Genomic DNA, 19,608 nt, shown 5'->3' on the forward strand with positions numbered 1-19,608 from the left:
TATTTCACCTAATAAAACGGTGCACAAGAGTTTCCACTCTGCAGCAGGGGAGTTTTTTGGGTTTTTTTTTTACAGACTGCAGCAAATGTTCTCGGAAACAACTAAATCGACTGGAGGAAAACATTTCAACACGAGACACAGATGCATTCTGGGGTTTACACATATCAGCCAGCATATTAAATGGTACCCGTGATGAAATGTGTCTATAATACGGTTAAAACTCCAATCAGCGAGGTGTGAAGTTTAACACAAGTTAAATATAAAGACGGCCAAGTGCCGTCTTTATCACTGTCGCCACATTTCACAGCAAAATCCAACCTGACTAGATTTCAAGGTTGTTGTTGTTGCTCTTTTTACACATATATATGTTGGCAGCTGATTAAGCATTTCAACATTTGAAATTACATAAGCTTGCCAGAATAAAAGCTTTGTTACCGTATTGAAAACAGAAGAACGTGCTTTTCTGCCTGCTGCCCACACGTTGAACACAAACCAAACATTCAGGTTCATATAATGTGTTTGGCCTTCGTTTCCAGTTTTAGTCTGTGGAGACTGACCTTGTACCAGGCTGGGGTTTGTTACTGGCTTTACAGTCTGTCAATTCATATTTAATCATTACAACTGATCTGCTTTGACTTTTAGCCTTTCTTTTTTTTAGGGATTACATAGTTAAAAGGTAAGGTTCAGAAGAGTTGGTCGAGCGCATAATTCACACTGATATGCGGTTGCCATGACGACGTGTTGAATAACAGCAGCTTTGCATCACGAGTGACTTTTGACCGTTTGTCTTGAAACCTGTTTCATGCGGACAAGGGTCGTGGCGAACTGCAGTCTATCCAAGCAGACGCCGAGTGAAAAGCAGAGTACGCCGGGGACGGCTCAGCAGTCCATCACCAGAGAAACACAGAGAGACAATTACTTAGAACGCACACACGTGCGCGGACACACGCCTACAAACCCGCAACTGATTCAGAGGCAGGCACCGGCTAACAATCCTACTATTAATAGTAGTATTAGTATAGAAGAAGAAAAAGAAGAAGAAGAAGAAGAACTCTGTGTTTGTTTTGAAGTACATCATAACTAAAGATGGGCTGGATTGGATTATTATAATCACTAAGCAAATCGTTGTCACACCATAGACTTGAATAGAACCCGGGGTTCCTGGTCATAGGTTTTAATGATCAACTGAATTTTGTGGGCTTCTTGTCAAGTAAATATGAACTCTGGGCCGATGCCACCGGCACAAAGCAGACAAACGCAATCAGATGTGAAGAGGCTTTGGAAACTCAATGCGGATGTGGAGTGATGTCTCAACTGGTCGACTCATTGACAGCTGAAAAGAAACGCGAGCTGGATGATGCGTGGAGTTGAGTGAATTTCAAGGCCAAAACACAGAAAACCTCTTTGATGAATCGTCACAAAGCTGGAGAACGAGAGGTCCGAGTTCTCTCACACTTCACAATGACAGACAGCGACTGAAAATCTCACCGATGACAGAAAATTTTGTTCAGCTGCTCTTTCTGATCTCGGTATTATAGCAGAGCTTACATCCGAGACTTAAGCACATCTCATGGACATAGTAAAAAAGACAGGAAAGCTGCTATACACCTTGTGTATAGCAAACTATATTCAATTCTCTGAGAAGTTTCTGGAGCTTTAATTTCAATTTTTATCAATTATATTTGAAAATATTAACATATATAAATCAGTATTGCACCAGTGTTGCAACCCCCCCCCCATCAAATTTCTGAGCTTTTGTATTGTAGAATTTTGAATTTGAATTTCTTTTTTTTAATGTACTTATTAATGTTATAGATGATTAAGTTATTTTTCCACAGCCATCTTGACTTCTCTTTGATTTTTATTATTCCAAGTTTATTTAAGAATTTAAATTTAACGTGATCTTTCTGTTCCAAAATTAGATATTCAGCACGCAAGAGAATCGCTTCAAGTCTCACTTACACTCAGACTTGTCTGTTCACGCCCCACCAGGCCGATGGGACGACCACCCAGACTTCAAGCTGAGCTCTATTTTTTCTGGAGAATTACAATATAATGAGAGGCTTAAGTGTCTGAATCCTGAGCTCTAAATCTACCTACCTGCTGTATCCCACTCTGGGGGACGGAGAGCAGCACCTCAGTCAACAATAACATGATTTGAGTTCTAAATCAGACTGAAAATGAGCACAGAATCACAAAATGTGTGACATAGATGAGGTCTGTCGGAGTATTCAGCATTGTTCCACATCATACTTCTATTTAAAAAAAAAAAAAAAAGCTCTTACATTTAAATGGATACCTCACACTGAACTGATTTCTTTCTACATTATGTGTTAGATAAAGGGGTTGAACCTGCCTGAAGCGGCTTGTTAGATCATCTGCATGCTTCTATTCAAAGATAATGAAAGTAAAAAAATTTTTTTTTAAAACAAGTCTGAAAGTGTTAAAGCTGATATCTCACTTTTAAAAAAAACGAATTATCACCTTTTGAGCTTAAGAAGACTTAGAGTATGTTATATATATTTTTTAAATACACCTTTTTATAAATAACTAAACCTGCCTCTAAGAAATTAACACGTGCATAACTATTTTATTTTGAGAAAACACAGAAACAAATCCACCTTTTTGCATTTCTGCTTAGCTCAAGCCAATGTTCATGATTCACTATTAGAACTGGTTTAAAGCTATATGCATTTAAATTCACACTTGATCTTTTAATATAATTTTCCGACGTAAACACTATAATCAAGTAAATAAATATTTTAAAATTTTTACTTAGAGATCTATGGTTTCTTTAGAAGAAAAACAATTGCGCTTCAAATTAAGCCTTGTTGTGTTCACCACCTTGAAGTTTGATGCGTACTTTGTTGACTCAAACATTCAGCTTTTGTGTAATAATAAGTATGATCTCACTGAATAACATATATGACGCTCATTCGTCACATAAAACTTGCGTGGAGCAAAGATGATTGTCCGAACTGATTTAAATGTACATTTTAGCCTGGCAATTAACTTTTATCTTTAGTTATTAAACATCTTTCAATCTGTGCAAAAACAATCGTAAACATTTTGGTGGGATTTTAACACTGATTTCTCATCTTTGTCCTTCCTTCCTGTGAAATTCTCTAATGTGTGATCATTATCCTGCACTTTAGGGTCTGTGCACATTAAGCAGAATTGCCGACAGAATAATATCAATAATGCATAAATATGTGAAATCAAATTGTCACCAGGACTCTACATAAAAAGAAAACAAAAGAGTCTGCATTACTCTTTTCTTGTGCAAACTTATTTCAGATGTTTCAACAGACCTTTAAAGTTTTTCCCCCTCAGTCAGCAGCTCCGTGAGCTGCAGACTGACTTCTTCAATCTTTTGCAGGAGATCGATTTCCACCTGTTTCATTCCCTCGAGCAACAACTTAAAAAAAAAAAAAAAAAAATGTTTGCCAAGTTTACACGGAAGACTAAAACTTCTCCCAAGGCAAAAGATATGAGCCCTCCTCATTAGCTGGTTGGTATTCAGATTCTATTTGTAACTAATAGATCATTATCTTCTGACGTGTCAAGTTGAAATTGGCTTTATATCAAGTATTATGAATCAGCCAAGCACTAATCGTTACCGATGTTACGAGGATGTGAGGAATGGTGCTTCGCATGACAGCATCTATGTAAATCACTCTGCTATGAATTCCTATTAATTTAGTTTAATTAATAAATGTGTTTGTTTTTTGTTTTTTTGTTTTATTTTTTTTTAGGAGGGGTTAAGTGTCTCTGTGGCACTGCTGTGAAGAGCCAAATCCTGTTTTGCATGCTCTTCACAGTCACCTGGTCTGAATTAAAAACAAAAATAATAATATTAACCAACACAATAATAATAATTTGCAGGTGTACCTGGTACTGGCTGGTGAGCCTGGCGCTGTTGAGGTCCAGGCTCTGGTTGGTTTCCCTCAGGGTGCTGAGCTCGCCCTCCAGCCGGGTCCTCTCCAGCTGGGAGGCGCTCAGCTCCGCCCTCAGCACGGAGCCCTGAGCCAGCAGCTCCGCCTGCGACGCCAACCACTCCCTCTGCTGGGCCTGCAGCCTGCAACACACACACACACACACACACACACACATTTGCTCATCACAGCACATCTGAGTCCTCAGTCTTTATGAAACAGGAGAAATTACTGTATATTTGTTTCTCTGTAATGAGAACAGAATGAGATGCAACTCTTAACGATCACTGGGGGGGGAATTGAGTAATATCCACTAATAAACTGGATATTTTATTTCCCAATGTGGATTAAAAACTTAGTTTTTTTTAAACTGTAACATTTTTCTGTAAGTTAAAAGTGAGGCAGACGCAGCGTGGTTCCCCGCTGAAGCAATCAGCCACTGCAACTAATGATTACATATTTTTCCTTCAATGCATGGTTCGAAAATAAATAAATAAAAAGACACGTTTCCAGGAGCCCAGAGGGAAGCCTTCCAATATGCAGTTACTTCCAACCAACAGAGAAGAAACAGAGCGATAATTGTTCACAAATCATTCAATCATTATCAAAGGCAATATGAAAATTTGTCTTTTTGAAACATGAAAACGTTTTTGGGAGCGATACTGGATGAAATCTACTCTCCAATTAGAGCTTTGTTTCTGTTCGGCGGTTTAATCTGTATCGAGAACTGCTTCAGTCGCACCTGAGGTGGAAAATACATGCAAATATTCTGCTATTGTAGCAGTAAAATTTTTAAGTATATGGACTTTATTTGAGTGTCTGTAGTTTCATTTATCTACTATGTCTTAATCTGGTAACTGCGTCTTAACTTGTGAAAAACAATACAACGTTACAATCGCTTCTTGCATCACTGCATGGCAAATCCTCTTGATTAATTTGGACCTAAAAGGCAAACGTACAACAACATCCAGAAAAAAGAAAAGATCACTTTATGTATTTGCACCAAAATGGAGATGAAAAGATGAAAACAGGGATGGAAGTAAACATAACAGAAAACAAAGAATGGTTTTGACAAGGGAAGAAAGATGTCCATTAAATGTGATGCTCGGAGAACTACTATCCACATGGCAGGAAGTGAATCAGATAATGCTGATGATGGAGGAGATTCAGAGCGGCAAAACATTTCCAATTCCTGGTCTTCATCTCCTCGTTCATTCATCTTTCAGACCAAGGATGTCACAATCATTTTAGTTCAGGGGCTCCATTTGATAGAAGGGGAGTGCAGACTTGTAAATAACAGTACGATAATAAATAATGCAAAAACACATGTGCATCCTGAAAATGTTCAGATTTGATGTATGTTCAACAAAACCTATGAGTACATAAAGCTTTTTTCTTTTTTTTTTTAAAGAGCTATCAAAAATGCCACCGTGATTCTATTAATACTAAAAAAAACCTTCCATGTCTCAGATTTCTGTAGCTTTTAACAGACATGTGTTCATCAACTGCTTTCAATGCAGCATTGTACTGCGATCAGCTGCTCAGTTCTCAGGTCTCAATTGTGCTTTGTCTGCTGATCGTGCAAAAATCCCACAACCTCATGTCAACAAAATTATGAACAGCAGTTCCTTTCATTTAAAGACTGCAGGCAGTGTCTCCTTTGTCATAGTTAGACGGACTGTCACTCTGCTGGCCGGATTCAGGCCTCTGGCAGGTTGATTTCGTCCCTCTGGGCCGTTTGTTTGACACCTCGGTTCTGGGCAAAACCCAGGATGCACGTTGAAACAGCCATGCATTTGGATTGTGGGATGAAACCAGAGCAACCAGAGAAAACTCACATGTAAGGTTGTGTTTATATATCACTGGGCTTTACTGAAGTGCTACTTTAAAATTGTATACGTAAGAATACAGTGCAGACCAGAACGGCACAGAGCCTGAGAGTCCTTATCGAGGGAATTTAAAACCCAAATTTCAAGCAAGCCTTTGTGAAGACGGAGATATTTATATGCACATGTTGTCATGTACGCACACACACACACACACACACACACACACACACACACACACACACACACCTTTCCACAGGCACTCGCTAAAAGAAATCCTTTGCCTCGTGAAGCAGAAATGTTTTCAAAAGGTTTTGTACTTTCATACTTTAAGTACATTTCAAAGACCGTACATCTTTATTTCTTCATGAGCTAAGTTGAATCAATACAAGTGCTTTAACCAGGTCTTTACACAAGTGTCTGTACTTCTGCCACCTGTTCACCAGTCAATGACATATGTGTTTCGATTTTTAGCATCTTGAGCTTTTCTGCAACCAAAGAGCTGATTTGGAGAGCTAAACAACGACCTGAAACTCAATATGAGGAACAAACCGTCACAGATTCTGACAATAATTCTCTGTGAGTTTGATCTCGTCAATTTGATAAACAATAGAATACCAATTTATCAAATGTATATATTCAAATCTCGTCTTTAATTCGGGTAAACATCAACGTGACTGAAACTATCAACCTTCAAACCTTTTCTAAATTCTAAATTTCTGCATGTGTATATATAAATAGCAATTTTTTGTCCATACCACTGGCTTCACTGGCAGTGCATCATGTGCAGCAGTCAGTCAGAAATCAATTGCATTATGAATATGACGGATGATTAACTAATTATGGCACATCTTATGATAATCCTCATCATCATAATCAAGGGGAAACATAATCAAAGGCTCTCATCACAGCTTCCAACCTCAGATCTTAAGTCTGAGGATTAAACGCTCAGTGAGGTGATGAATAAAACGACAGAACACAATGGACAGTCGGTCACGAAATGACTCTTTAGATGCAGGTGCTTTGAGAGAGGATTGCTGACAGAGATCCAAATCTTCCGCCTGGTTTGTTGACGCTTGCCTTGTAGCCTTGTTTTTCTCTGCTCGGCCCAAAACGGCCTAAATCAGGAACAAAAAGTGCATTCTGTGCATTACTGAGCACATTTACATTCAACCCTGCATATCTTACTGTGCCTCATGGAGCAGCATCATGGCTGCAGCGCCCCGCTTTGAAATGAACATGAGCGTCGTGACAGGATGATCACGTCTCATGAATGCGGCGCTGATGAAGCCGACTGGATGCGTTACCTCTCATTGTTTTCCCTCAGTCTCTCCAGCTCTCGTTCTCTCTCCAGCCTCCTCTGGGCCTCTGCCTCCATCTTCTCTCTCTCCATCCTCATCTCTCGCTCCCTCTCCTCCAGCTGGGTTTTGCCATCCAGCAGCTCCTTGTACCTTCAGATTAAGAGACACAATATTCAGCCCGACCAAGAAAAGAAAGGCTTCAGATGTGAGACGGAGTGCGAGTTAAAGGATTCGGGTCAGGTGGGCCGGTTGGCGTGTCCTGCTCGCTTCGGGAGAACCGAAAGTCGTCTCAGCAACAGAAAATATGTCACGAATCTCAAAAGTGAGTTCGTCTGGGTTGTTTCTTGTCGACTCGGATGCAGCTGTTGAGTGTTCGCACCTGCCCTCCAGCTCCCTGTGCTGCGCCTCCAAGCCGCGGCAGTTGCTCCTCAACTGGGAGTGTTTGTCCAGCAGCTCCTCCAGCTCCACCTCCTGTCGCTGCTGCAGCGACGTCATCCGCTCGTGGTCCCGCCGCAGAGCCTCCGTCCTGGCCACGGACTCCTCGCGGTCCCGTGCCCACACCTTGGCCTCGGCCTCCAGGGCGGCGCACCGGGCCTCGCTCGCACTGCAGCGCGACAGCACTCCGGCATGCTGCGAGCTCAGAGAGGCCTGCTCCACCTGTGTGCGAGCCAAATATCCAGAGGGCCTCAGTGTTGTTCTCATATTAAGTACCATCAAGGATGGAACAGAACCTCTGATTAATTCTGAAGCAGCTCCATCTCACAAACCTGTGTTATTTTCTATATAAGATTATGAATTCTGGACAACTGTATCCCACTTTGTGAATCTAATAAGTGATGTATGAGAGATTTTGCCTCTGGTAATTTAATACCTGAGCGTGAAAGAAACGCTTTGACATTTTGGGAGATTTCATTATCTTGCTGAGAAAAAGATTACAGAGCACGTAATCGCACGGCAACAAAACAGAATGAATAAACACCACCTTCTGATGCATCTTTGTTGTCTTAAACAAGTTAATCAGATAAAATTCGACCACAGTGTGATTCCATAAGAAAACAAATAGCCCTGCAAAGCAATAAATGAATCGATAAATCAAATGTTTGCATAACTAGAGGCATGAGATGATTGCTGAAATTCTCTTCAGTATGAATGGTGTTTTTAAGAAAAATATTTTTGTAATATTGCTGTGCATTCAAAGTTTTTAACATTTTTTTTTTTTTTTTTTTTAGTTAGGTCACCTGTAGCTGTGTGTTGAGTGTCTGCAGTTGGGTGCAGGAGTCCTGCAGGCTGATGGAATGTCGGCGCAGCGCCTCCAGCTGCTCCTTGAGGTGCTCACATGCCTCCTGGGACTGAGACAACCGCATCAGCAAAGCCTCTTGTTCTGCAACCGCCACCGCTTTCTGCGGGCGGGGAAGATCCTTTTAATTTTTCAGACCGCGAGAACATCCACAGTTGCTGTGCTAACCTCTGTGGCACACGTCTCAGAATCTACTGTTGCGAGTGAGCTTATTTCAAATCTGTAGCTGATTTTTTTCAGAGAGATCTCAGACGGTGGCTGAGAGCAGAGAGGAGATTCATCCCTTGACTAACCTACAGGTTCCAAACGTATTCATGCAGTTTACATCCACTACTTACACAGTGACAAATGAAGGAGAGATCATCTTGATTGTGGTTGGCAGTTAAAAATACTGCCAGACTTTTGTGAGTTCTGGCAGCTCAACGTCACATTTCATGTTCGCATCGCCTCGAGAGTCTACTGCTCAGTTCGAGCGTGCTGCTTCTCCTCCTTGGTTTCTTTCACATTTCATACCAGTATATTGCTGAGTGGATCATACTGCTACACTCAAGGGATTTCTACTTTTTTTCCTTCCACTGGCATTTTAGATTCCCTGCTTTTTCACGCCAGCAGTCTCCTATCTGATCTCAGTCCTGCATAGTAACTATGTGCATTCACTTTACTACTGTGTTTATTCTTAAATTTCCATGAGATGATTTTTTTTTTCTTTTCTTTCCCTCCTGTCAAATCCAAAAACTTCAGTATCAACAATCACTCCTGTAACTAAGTCGGTATGAGTGGAAGGAATAATTGAAGCCTGAAGCTGTTTGTGTCTGACTTCATGTATCCTAACCTGAAACTTTAAATCCAGGCCGTGTCAACACGCCGCCATCCTGACACTGGATGAAATTTCTAACCCCACTGGAGTCAGTGGGCACGCCCCTCCCAGCTTGATGTGGGGATAGTTTCTAAGAGTTTCTAAGAAACAGTGAGGAGGCGAATCAAGAGAGCAGCAGAGGAGATAAGGAAGATTAACAGTAGCCGAGGTGACATTTTAAAACTGATGAGCAGAGATAAAGCAGTAGTTCTGGAAATAAAGTGCTGCACTCTGGGAAGTGGCCCACTGTGAGCTGATAGTCGTCAACCATCCCTCGAGCAAGATTCTCAACATAACATAGATCATCTCCTTCACACATAAGCTTGCACTGAATCACGCAGACACCCTGCAAATGAGATTCAGAGCCCCCACACACACACACACACAAACCCACAAATCATTCTCAGAATTACGACCAAATCCCGGCACAGACCTCTTTTTCCAGCTCCGTCACCCTCTCGCTCAGCCGCCACTCTGTGTCTCCTGCTGTGAGCTCAGGGGTCACGGAAAGGTCACAACCTCCGCCCACTTCGGGGCTTTGATCCGGAGGTGGCGTCTCCTCCTCGTGTGACAATTCCGAGTCGGCGCTTCGTCGTCTTTTTTCCAACTGAATGAAAGATTCGCTTTTCTGGAGGCGCTGGGAGAGCGACTCCATTTCCTCCTGGGACTGACTGAGAGAGACGGCTGCCACCTTCAGTTCAGCTTGAGCTCTTTGTAGCTTCTGGCTCAGATGTTCGACCTCAGTAGCCAGCTTTTGAGAATGTGCCTGCTCACTGGACAGATTCTGATAAGAGAGAGAAAAGCGGGGCAATAGTTCATCCAGCACCCGCAAGTTTTGACAGCCTCGCAGAGAAATCACTGAATATTAAGCACGATGCAGTGAGGAGAGGAGGATTTCATACACTGTTATTTTGTAGCACCAGAAATCACTGGAAACCCAAAGATATTAGCACAAAATAAAATGTATTTCTAAAATGTCCTGTATTTGTCTATGCTGCAATGTTCCTGAGTATTTATTCTATCTAAGATAAGATTCTTTTTGACTCGCGTTTTTTGACATTTCACTTGTGTTATTTCGATTGCAGAACGTTCTGCTGACAACTTGAACCACCCTGTCACGAATTCCCCTCAGAAATGTTGCATTTTGCACATTTACAATAAAACATGCTTTACTTGGTCGAATTTGCAATTTTGGGATATTATTTGGTCCCTGTGCAGGGATAAAATGTTGAACACTAAAATGTTTCTCAATTTTTTTCACAAACCCTGCAGTTGTGTTCTTGGAGCTTTTTTTTCTTTTATTTTCTAAACTGTGTAGCAGCAACTCGATTTTCCAGGTGCACAAAAACATAATCAAAATGTGTTACAATGGCTTTACACATTAAGAACAGGCGTGGGTATAAAATTATGATTCCAGCTCTCAACATAATGTTAGAAAGTAGAATTTGGGTTAAGTTGACCTGCCCTCCATCCCTGCGGCGAGGCTTACTGTTAGTGAAAACCCCCCGATATGGTGCACACTCACCTGGGACAGTGAGCTAATCTTGGCCTGAACTTCCACGTGTTGCTCCTGCAGCTGCTGTTTACCCTCCTCCACCCTGCTTAATCGAGTGCTGAGCTCTTTCTCCAGGTCCTGCAGCTGAGTGCAGCGCTCCTTGGACTCAGACAGCTGCTGACACACACGTCTGCACACACAAGCCAGCATCAGGAGAGTCAGGTCAGACGCAGGTTGAATGAAGAGACATTACAGATAAACGTATGGTGCGGTCCAGTTAAGTTAATTGAGTGAATCGGGTTAAGTGTGTGTACGCGGGTGAAGGTACCTGTGTTCAGCGTCCAGAGCCCGCGCTCTCTGATTGCTGTGCTCCAGGGCTGAGGTGGTGCTCTCCAGCTGCTGCCTTAACCTCACCGCCTCCCTCTCTCTCTGCCTGCCCTCCTTACGTTTGCTGTCGAGCTCCGACTGACACACTTCCTTCTCCTGCTCTAACCGCGAGGCCTCCAGCAGCGCCTGGTCCCGCGCCCTGGCCAGGGATTCCACCTCCAGGGTGGCCTCGCGTAGTTCTGCCTCCAGTTCCTCCTCCCGACGACGCGAGGTGTCCAAAGACCGGCCGTGTCGTTCCAGCTCGGCCCTGAGGGTCTGGGTGGTCATCTCGAACTGGTCGCACTGAAAAGAAAGAAACAATTCGTTATTGCTCGTATTGCATGTTTTCCCCTCAGTTACCTGGATGCTGTGTGGAGCTTTCAGGTATGAGGTTAGTTGGTGAATCTAAATTGCATGTAAATGTGAAGGTGTGTTTGGGTTGTCTGTCTCTCTGTGTTTGGCCTGTGATGGACTGGCGACTTGTCCACGGTTTACCTGGACACCGTCCATATAGTCAGCTAGAGCTGGCTCCAGAGTCCAGCAGTACTGAATTGGACAATAATGGAACAATATAAAGTGAAAAAAGTGAATTAACATAAAAACAAAATCCTAACAAAAAAATAATATAGTATATCAGGAATTGGCTTTAGACAACTGCCCTGTAAGTACATGTTATTTTTAAACTCAACACAGTTTGCCCTTCAAACTGAAGTACTGCTGGGACTCTGCCAGGTTTACTTAAGAGCACCCTGTGGATGATTTGACCTCTAGAAGCACAATGGAGCAGGTGTTTTATTGTGTTGTGTCCAGTGATGATGATAAGTAAAATAAACCCCTATTCAATATATTCTGTTAAAGTCTCATATTAGAAATACCCCGACCAGTCGTAACAATATAACCACCTGCCAGAAACTGTGTACATCTTCCTTTTTACGCCCAATTCACCCCAGAAAAACAAGGGAAAAACTGACAGTTTTCCATCAGAACAGACCTAAAGCTCTATGGCAGTTTGCAGGAGGAATTGGATTAGATTGACCCACACAGGACAGCCTTCACTCTCCACATGCATTAGACACCCTCCGTTGCTACGACCCTGTCACTGGTTCACCCGTCACTGTTAACTGGCAGACGTACTGGGCGCGTCCCACAGGAGCTGCACTTTCAGGGTAAGCCCTGCCATGTTCCTCCAACCATCAAAATGTAGCCTTTATCAAATTCACCTGTCAATTTTTTTTCTATTTTAACACGTAAACTTGCTGCCTGATCCCAATCATTAACATGATAAAAACTGTGTGATCAGAATGTTCTGTATGACTGTATGAATCCCCAGAAGGCTTTATTTCATACATTCGCCATTGATTTGTAGTGAAATATAAGTGCAAAGAAGCAAATCTAAAGGTGGTGGAGAACTTATATTATATATATATATATATATATATATACCACAATGCATGAGAGCTCAAGGATACATACAAATCATATCAACATGATTATCAAAATAATAACTTCCCTGCTAGATAACACATCTCCACAGAAAAAGGAGCAGCTTTCTCCACATTTCATGCTGAATTGAATACTTTTAATACAACATTTACAACAGAGCCATCAGCTCATGCTCATAGAGAAGTACAGAAAAAAACCTGCATAGCAACATGGAAGCAAAACGGATAAAAATAGAATGTAATGTATATCCCTATTTAGGTTTAATTTATAAAGCATAGTTTTTGAAAAAATAATATCAATAATGTCATTTATGAATTGATTTATTCCTTGAGTGGAAGCCTTTCAAGTTTTATAAAAGAAATCGACAAACAGTGAAATTTGTTCTTTGTAATTTGGTGCCGAGGTTCAAGTTATTCTAGTCGTAATTTGAAGTAACAGTACTTGTCAAGATCAAACATAGCGGGTACTCGGTTGTTCAAGTGTGTGCCTTTTCAATAAAAAAGAAATTACTTTCTGGAAATCTTTTGATTAGAAAATATAAAAGACAACGCGAATCACTTCCTCTGATGTGCTACGATTCTCAGCGTCAGTTATTGCACCTTCTATTACATGGAGCTAAAATATAAAATATGGAATTGTTTTGCTTGGTATATGTCAAGGAAATACATCCACACAAAAAAATCCAACATTTTCTCTTTTTAAAAAGATGGTGGACAACACAACAATCTACAATTGCAAAATCCAAAGAAGGATTATATACAGCTCTTGTAGAGTGGGAGGCATTCATGAATCCCTTTTATGGTATTTCTTTAATGCTGACTTAGCAGTGCTCTTTTCCTTAGCTTGCACTTTCTCCTATGCCCCGAACATTTTTAAAACAATTTTTTTTTTACTGCAAAATAGCACATTAAACACAGCATTGAACAAGCTGGAGTGAGGTGTCTGAAGAAAGTGGCTTTTAGTCGGTTTTCTCCTTGAGCCTGAATCATGAGGAATGCACTAAATAAGCCGTTCCAAAGCCTTAACCTGTTCCTTTCTGATTAGACTGTTCTTGTCAGAGTGTGAATGAAACAGTTCATATCAGACTGATTCGCTCGGCGCAGGGTGTATGAAAATGTTTTGTACTCAGACAGCTCCAAACATCCATTTCGGTTCATGCTGTCAAGGCCACTTCCTGCTGAACACTTTCTCCTTGCCATATTATAATTAGTTTTCAGAGTTGTTGAAAGAAATTCATCCGGCAAGTGGGAGCCATGTCTAATGCAATTATTTAGACACATCACACAATAATCTGATTGCCTGCTTCTTCTTTATTTGGTTTGTACATGTATTTTTTTTCATCCACCCTTCCTCGTCAGACTTCCCTGAAGTGACATCTGAAATGTTGGGTGTCATCACATCGTGTGTGTGTCTGTCTACTTTCCAACCTTGCGCTGGGCGGCGCGCAGGGCGTCTACCGTGCTGCGTAGCGTGTCCCTGTCTCTCTCCAGTGCAGCTCGCTCTCCCTCCAGGGTGGCGATGACCGTCGTCTGGATCCTGTGAAGCTCCGCTTGGCTTCGCAGGCGGCACAGCTCCTCCTCCACAACCAGACTTTCCGACTGCAGAACCTGGGGGAAGGGAGGGGGGCGACGACAAAAAACTGTTTTATATGAAGTCTGACTGCATCCATTACTCAAATGACTGCGTTAATAATAATTCAACTTCCAGGTTTCACAGCTTTCTCTCAAAATCTGACTGATATGTGAGAGTAAAATCCATAAGGAATAACTTCTCGGGCTTCTAGAGATGGAGTGTTAATTTGGTTCACTTCCAATATACCCCACTTAATTCCCAGTGCAATACAAAGAGTCTGCAGCCCGTGCACAGCGGGTCAGATGAATCCCAGCAGCTGTGGAAAGCCCAGGTACCTTGTTGATTTTTCTTTTCTTTTATTTTTTTTTAGCTGACATGCTCAACATGATGACACTTTTTCCTGCTGACAGTTTTCAACATAAACTGAAATTGAAGTACAAGTTTGGCCCCTTCTTTGAATCGAATTTAAATCACAAATTATACATCAAGGCATCAGATAAACCAATCAAAATGCTTAAAAGTAAACTCATATAGCTAATATTGATCTGACTTACTAAATAATGCTGCTGGAGTATTTGTGTGTATTATTACCTCCACAGTTTTGTCAGTGGTAATGAATTTCTTATCTTTGTTTTAATCAGTCATTTTGAAATCCATCTTTGCTGTGATTTATTGTCACACTAGAAATATTCTGAAGGGTTTGGATATTGCATTTGTTATATTATCACATTTTATCGATCCGCCACATCATTTTATGTCGCTCTTTAGTCACTCTGAGTATTAAAATTGTAAAACACAGAAGTCAGACTAAAACCTTGTTACAGCACAAATCTTCTGATATCTAATATACAACATTATCAACCATTTTTCCAGCCATCCACCAGTCATGTATTCATGTGCCGAGCATTAGTTCATCCATCCAGCCATACATGTGTCCATACCTCGATCTGCCTGCGGGCTTCCACCAGACTCTCAGCTGATTTCCTCAGTCGCTGAAGCTCCGCCTCCAGAAGCACCAGCCTCTGTTCGGCCTCCCAGGTTTTCCTGCTCTGCTCCCCCAGCTGGGTGCGCAGGTCCTGGGCCACCACGGCCTGCCTGTCAGCCTCCTCCTGGGCCTCCAGGAGGCGCTGCCCCAGATGCTCCACATCAGGGCCGCATGAAGGACATGCAGCCTGGTGATCAGCTGTCGTCTCTGGTTGGTCTCCCGGTGGCTGATTCTGAATAGCTGAACTTTGCACTTCCTCCGTGGCCTCGGTTTCTTGTTTCTCCATTTCTTCCCACCCTCCCTCTGCCTTTCCCCTCCTTTTGGTCTGGATTTCCTCTTCGCACGCTTGGCCTCGTTGTAGGACCTCCTCACCCACACCGGCTTCCCGCTGAGCCGCGATGATTTCACCTGGTTTCTCTCTCTCCTCCATCACCCTCACCCTTCCTTCCCCTTCTCCCCGACAGGACTCCGAGCCCTGGACTCCTCTCTCCACCTTCTCCCCCCCTCCCTCCTTCCTCGCGTCTTCCAGGTGTTGAAGTTTGGTCACCAGCTGCTCCAAGCGTTGCTTTAAAGTGGCATTTTCATTCTTCACATTTTGAAACTGAAAATTATATTTAAAAAAATTGTGTTGGTTTTTTTTTTCAAGCTTTCTTTTTCGTCACAAGATAGATTAACTTGTTATTAAATGTTTTATTCACAGCGTTTTAACATGTAGAGCTTCAACGGACTATTCTGGTTCATAAAATATTGATTGTTTATGCCACGTGCAATAATTGCACACTGATACATTAGGTAGTGCCTGGGGCTCCAAATGCCAGAATAAAGGTTTAATTCTGATTTTGTCAGACAAACCGGAGATTAATCCTGCAGCGATACAAATTAAAATTAAAAAAAAGATATTATGGAATTAAGACGAAATCAAGCAGTACATTTTGGGATTTGACTTTGTACAGTTTATGAAGCGACCAAACAAGTGTAGTGAATCTCATGATTATTTAAAATATTTAAAAGGGGCGAAGTGTAAATGCCATGGATATAGAAACAAACTGTATTTTACAAAGCTTTTGAGAGGTTTTGCTATTATCATAAAGGCAGAACAAACATGTCACTCACTGTTTACATGACTAAAACAATAAATGAGTGTGCGAGTCAAACTAAAACTAAACTTCTAAGGAGAATATAGAACTGATCAACTTTTTTATAGTGCGACTAACATCCAGGTATTACAAATGAACGTTGATCTACTGCATTTATATAGAGCAGTTGGACTGGAGCAGGACTAATCTGAATAATTAGGCGACTTTTACCGAATATAATGAAATGCATCAGGTGTAGGCTTTGAAAAAAAATTATCCGCTTCACGAGAACATTTGCGGGAAAATGTATGAATTTCCCTCGAGGCGTGACTGAGACACAACCTTAATGAAAGTGGGATGAACAGAAGGACAACTTAAAACGCCCCCAGCATGGAAATGAAAAGCTTTTTTTTTTTATATATATATATATATATATAAAAAGGCATATCGTGTACAGTAGTTTCTCTGTCTTTCGCGCTGCAGCTGATGGAAGCAGCGAGAGGGAAGTAATGAAGCAAAACAGAAAACGACGAGTCGATGCAATATGAAAGGGAATTGTAAGAGTTTTGATAATTTGACTCCGGCAATCCATTCCACACACACACACGAGCCGTTACTTTTCTAAAATTGCCAACCAGTGCAGCTAATTCTCCGCGGATGATGTTCAACAAACCTATTCAGAAACTTAACAAAACTGTGAAATGAGTGTTTAAGTCAGACGCTTCTTGTTCCCTCAGCTCACGTCTGTGTTGTGTCGCGATGTCACAGATTTGAAATCCTGAAATCCAGGTGCACTGAGACGTTCGGCTTTCTTTGCTCACCTCTCGAAGTGTGTTTTCATGCTCCGTCTCGAGGCCAGCCAACTCATCCTTCACATGCGGAGAATCAGCCTGCAGCGAGAGGGAAATGGATTTTTATCACCTTCATTTATTTTTTTCCTTTGTATTTGCTTCTATAACCGCTCAAATTGATGCAGATGTGCCAGGGCTACTTTTTTTTTTCAATTTATCAATCTTGATTCACTGAAATTGTTCTTCTCACCGTTACAATTGAAACTCTATGATAAATGTCCTACTTTGCGTCTAATGGAGTTGGATTTGTAGATCTCTTCTCTCCGCTGTCTCCTTCCTGCATCAGTGTGATCAAAGACCCTTCAACTCTGCTTCAATATTTATATTCCAAGGTCTTTTCATGATCCACATGGACCTAAAACCTTCCACTGAGAGGAGACAAGCTGCTATAGATTGTGTGTGTGTGTGTGTGTGTGTGTGTGTGTGTGTGTGTGTGTGTGTGTGTGTGTGTGTGTGTGTGTGTGTGTGTGTGTGTGTGTGTGTGTGTGTGTGTGTGTGTGTGTGTGTGTGTGTGTGTGTGTGTGTGTATCAGAGCCTTTGACCTCTGCACCCTGACCTCCTGCTGGGCCTGAAGCTCCTCCAGTCGTCTCCTCAGCTCCGCGTTCTCCTGCTCGGCTCCCAGCAGCCTCAGCGCTGAAGCTTCGCCCACTTCCACGCTCAGCGGCTTTTGATCTGTGACGGTTTAAAAAAAAAAAAAAAAAAGGAGAAATAAAGTGTCACGTCAAAAAAAAAAAGATGAAAAAGAGGGGGAGAGGCAGATTTGATGAGAAAGAGAAATGGAGAGAAAAGAAGAATTGGCTATTTGAAGAGATGCTATTGGTTATTGTTGATTGATATCCTCTGGGCCGGTATTACCTCAACATATTTTCCCTTATCAGTTAATTAAAATGTCCTAAATGACAGGGTGCGGAGAGGCAGGTGCCCTGACCAATCAGTTCGCTCAGCTCCTCGTCGGAGTCCAGCTCTGATTGGAGGAAATGGTGGCGAAGGGAAAAAACTGGAGCGGGAACCGTGCTGCTCCGGTGCCTCAGGTCCGCCTCGAGGCTCATGTTCATCTCCAGCAGCTCATCGACTCGCTGCCTCTCAGTGTCCCGCTCCTGCACACACACACACACACACACACACACACACACACACACACACACACACACACACACACACACACACACACACACAAAAATACAAACAGGTCAAAAGAGGCTAAAACACAACACGCACACATTTCAAGACAGCCTCCTCCAACATGTGTTGCAATTCATCTTCAAACTCCTTAATGCATATATGAGTAAGCGGAATTTTGTGTCCTGTTTGCAGAGCTGCTGATCGAATCCTTCCCACACTGTCAAGATAACTTCATTTTCTCCTTTGACTTTTGTTGCTTTTCTTGAATTATCGCTTGTTCGTCCAGAGACCACCAGCCTCCACTGCCTTTATACGTCAATAGAAATCAGCCACTGTGCCTTTTTGCCAGCATTCAGCCTTCAACACTCCCATAATAACTCCAACATGCTGCTGCAGTACACGCATTTAGACTGAGGGCAAAATATATTGGCATAACTTTATGCTTTACCATGACAGACGTGAAAAAGTTAATACTTGAACATTTATTTTGTGTCACACCAATAAGAATTTTTGGATGGCTTTTATACTGTATGTGAAGCCATATATTATACATTATATAATTTTTTCGACCACAGTTTTGTTCTTCTGGCGCGGAACGCCGGCGTCAAGTTGTGATGACTTGCTCTTTCGGGCAGCTCTTTAAGATGCTCTTTAAATAAATTTGATCTCCTCTAACGCACACGTGCTCATCAAGACACTCTTTTGCAAGACAAACATGCTGAAAATGATTCGTAGCGCCACCCACTGCTTCCGCCTCCATGGTCCTCTGACGCAGCAGGAGGTTGTCCCTCTCCAGCTCCCGTAGCGAAGAGCAGCGCCCTCTTGCGTCCGCCAGCTGGTCCTCAAGCAGCGTTTTGGTCTCGTGCAGCGCTGCGCACAGCTGCTGCTGCTCCTGCAGGGGGCATCAAACATAAGAAACGTAGACGTTACATGATCGTGTGGCATCATTTCACATAATTAACAAAATGAGGACATTCAGTCAAAGCTTGTTCTCAACCAATCTCTTTAAGGGTAATTTATTAATAAATGATCTAACCAGCTTTTTACTATATTTTCAAAATAAGTACAATTCAATACAACAAGAAGTGTGGAAAAACCTGCCCTTCATAGGCCGTTACTATTCAAGTACTTATGTTCGATTTCTTTTCATTCTATGAGTGTTGACATTCAGAAATAATAATATATGTTCTATGTGTTCCTAATCCTTCCAGATCTTTGAAATTCGTGTCTCCACCTCTTGTGCAACACACTGATCACACCTGGGGTCATAAATTAAAATGTCTGAGATGAGAACAAATGAGCAGTGAGTCATACTTCATGTGCAGTGAAGGTCAGGTTATAATTATGGAAAAAAGGAAGTGGTTACCGTAATCCAAATGTTAATGCAACTAAAATAACAGTGTCAAACAGGCTTTATTTTTTTAGAATGTAATTGGCAAATGAAATGACAATGATCGGTAAAGAAACTTTTGCTGTTTTCACC

General features: G+C 41.9%; 1 protein-coding gene across 1 annotated transcript in view; it reads right to left on the reverse strand.

Annotated features, from left to right (window-relative positions):
* The window catches only part of ccdc88b (coiled-coil domain containing 88B), a 50,174-nt gene that overhangs the window by 10,181 nt on the left and 20,385 nt on the right, over positions 1-19,608 (reverse strand). The window contains exons 11-23 of the mRNA XM_080501716.1: positions 18,871-19,017; positions 17,932-18,100; positions 17,560-17,675; positions 16,974-17,042; positions 15,033-15,677; positions 13,947-14,126; positions 11,039-11,379; positions 10,741-10,900; positions 9,649-9,999; positions 8,301-8,462; positions 7,442-7,719; positions 7,069-7,212; positions 3,892-4,078 (exon numbers count right to left, since the gene is read on the reverse strand). Of these exons, the coding sequence (XP_080357842.1) occupies positions 3,892-4,078; positions 7,069-7,212; positions 7,442-7,719; positions 8,301-8,462; positions 9,649-9,999; positions 10,741-10,900; positions 11,039-11,379; positions 13,947-14,126; positions 15,033-15,677; positions 16,974-17,042; positions 17,560-17,675; positions 17,932-18,100; positions 18,871-19,017 (2,949 nt within the window). The remainder of the gene's footprint in view (positions 1-3,891; positions 4,079-7,068; positions 7,213-7,441; positions 7,720-8,300; positions 8,463-9,648; positions 10,000-10,740; positions 10,901-11,038; positions 11,380-13,946; positions 14,127-15,032; positions 15,678-16,973; positions 17,043-17,559; positions 17,676-17,931; positions 18,101-18,870; positions 19,018-19,608) is intronic.

This window comes from Blennius ocellaris (assembly GCF_963422515.1).
Source record: "Blennius ocellaris genome assembly, chromosome: 9".
Taxonomy (NCBI): domain Eukaryota; kingdom Metazoa; phylum Chordata; class Actinopteri; order Blenniiformes; family Blenniidae; genus Blennius; species Blennius ocellaris.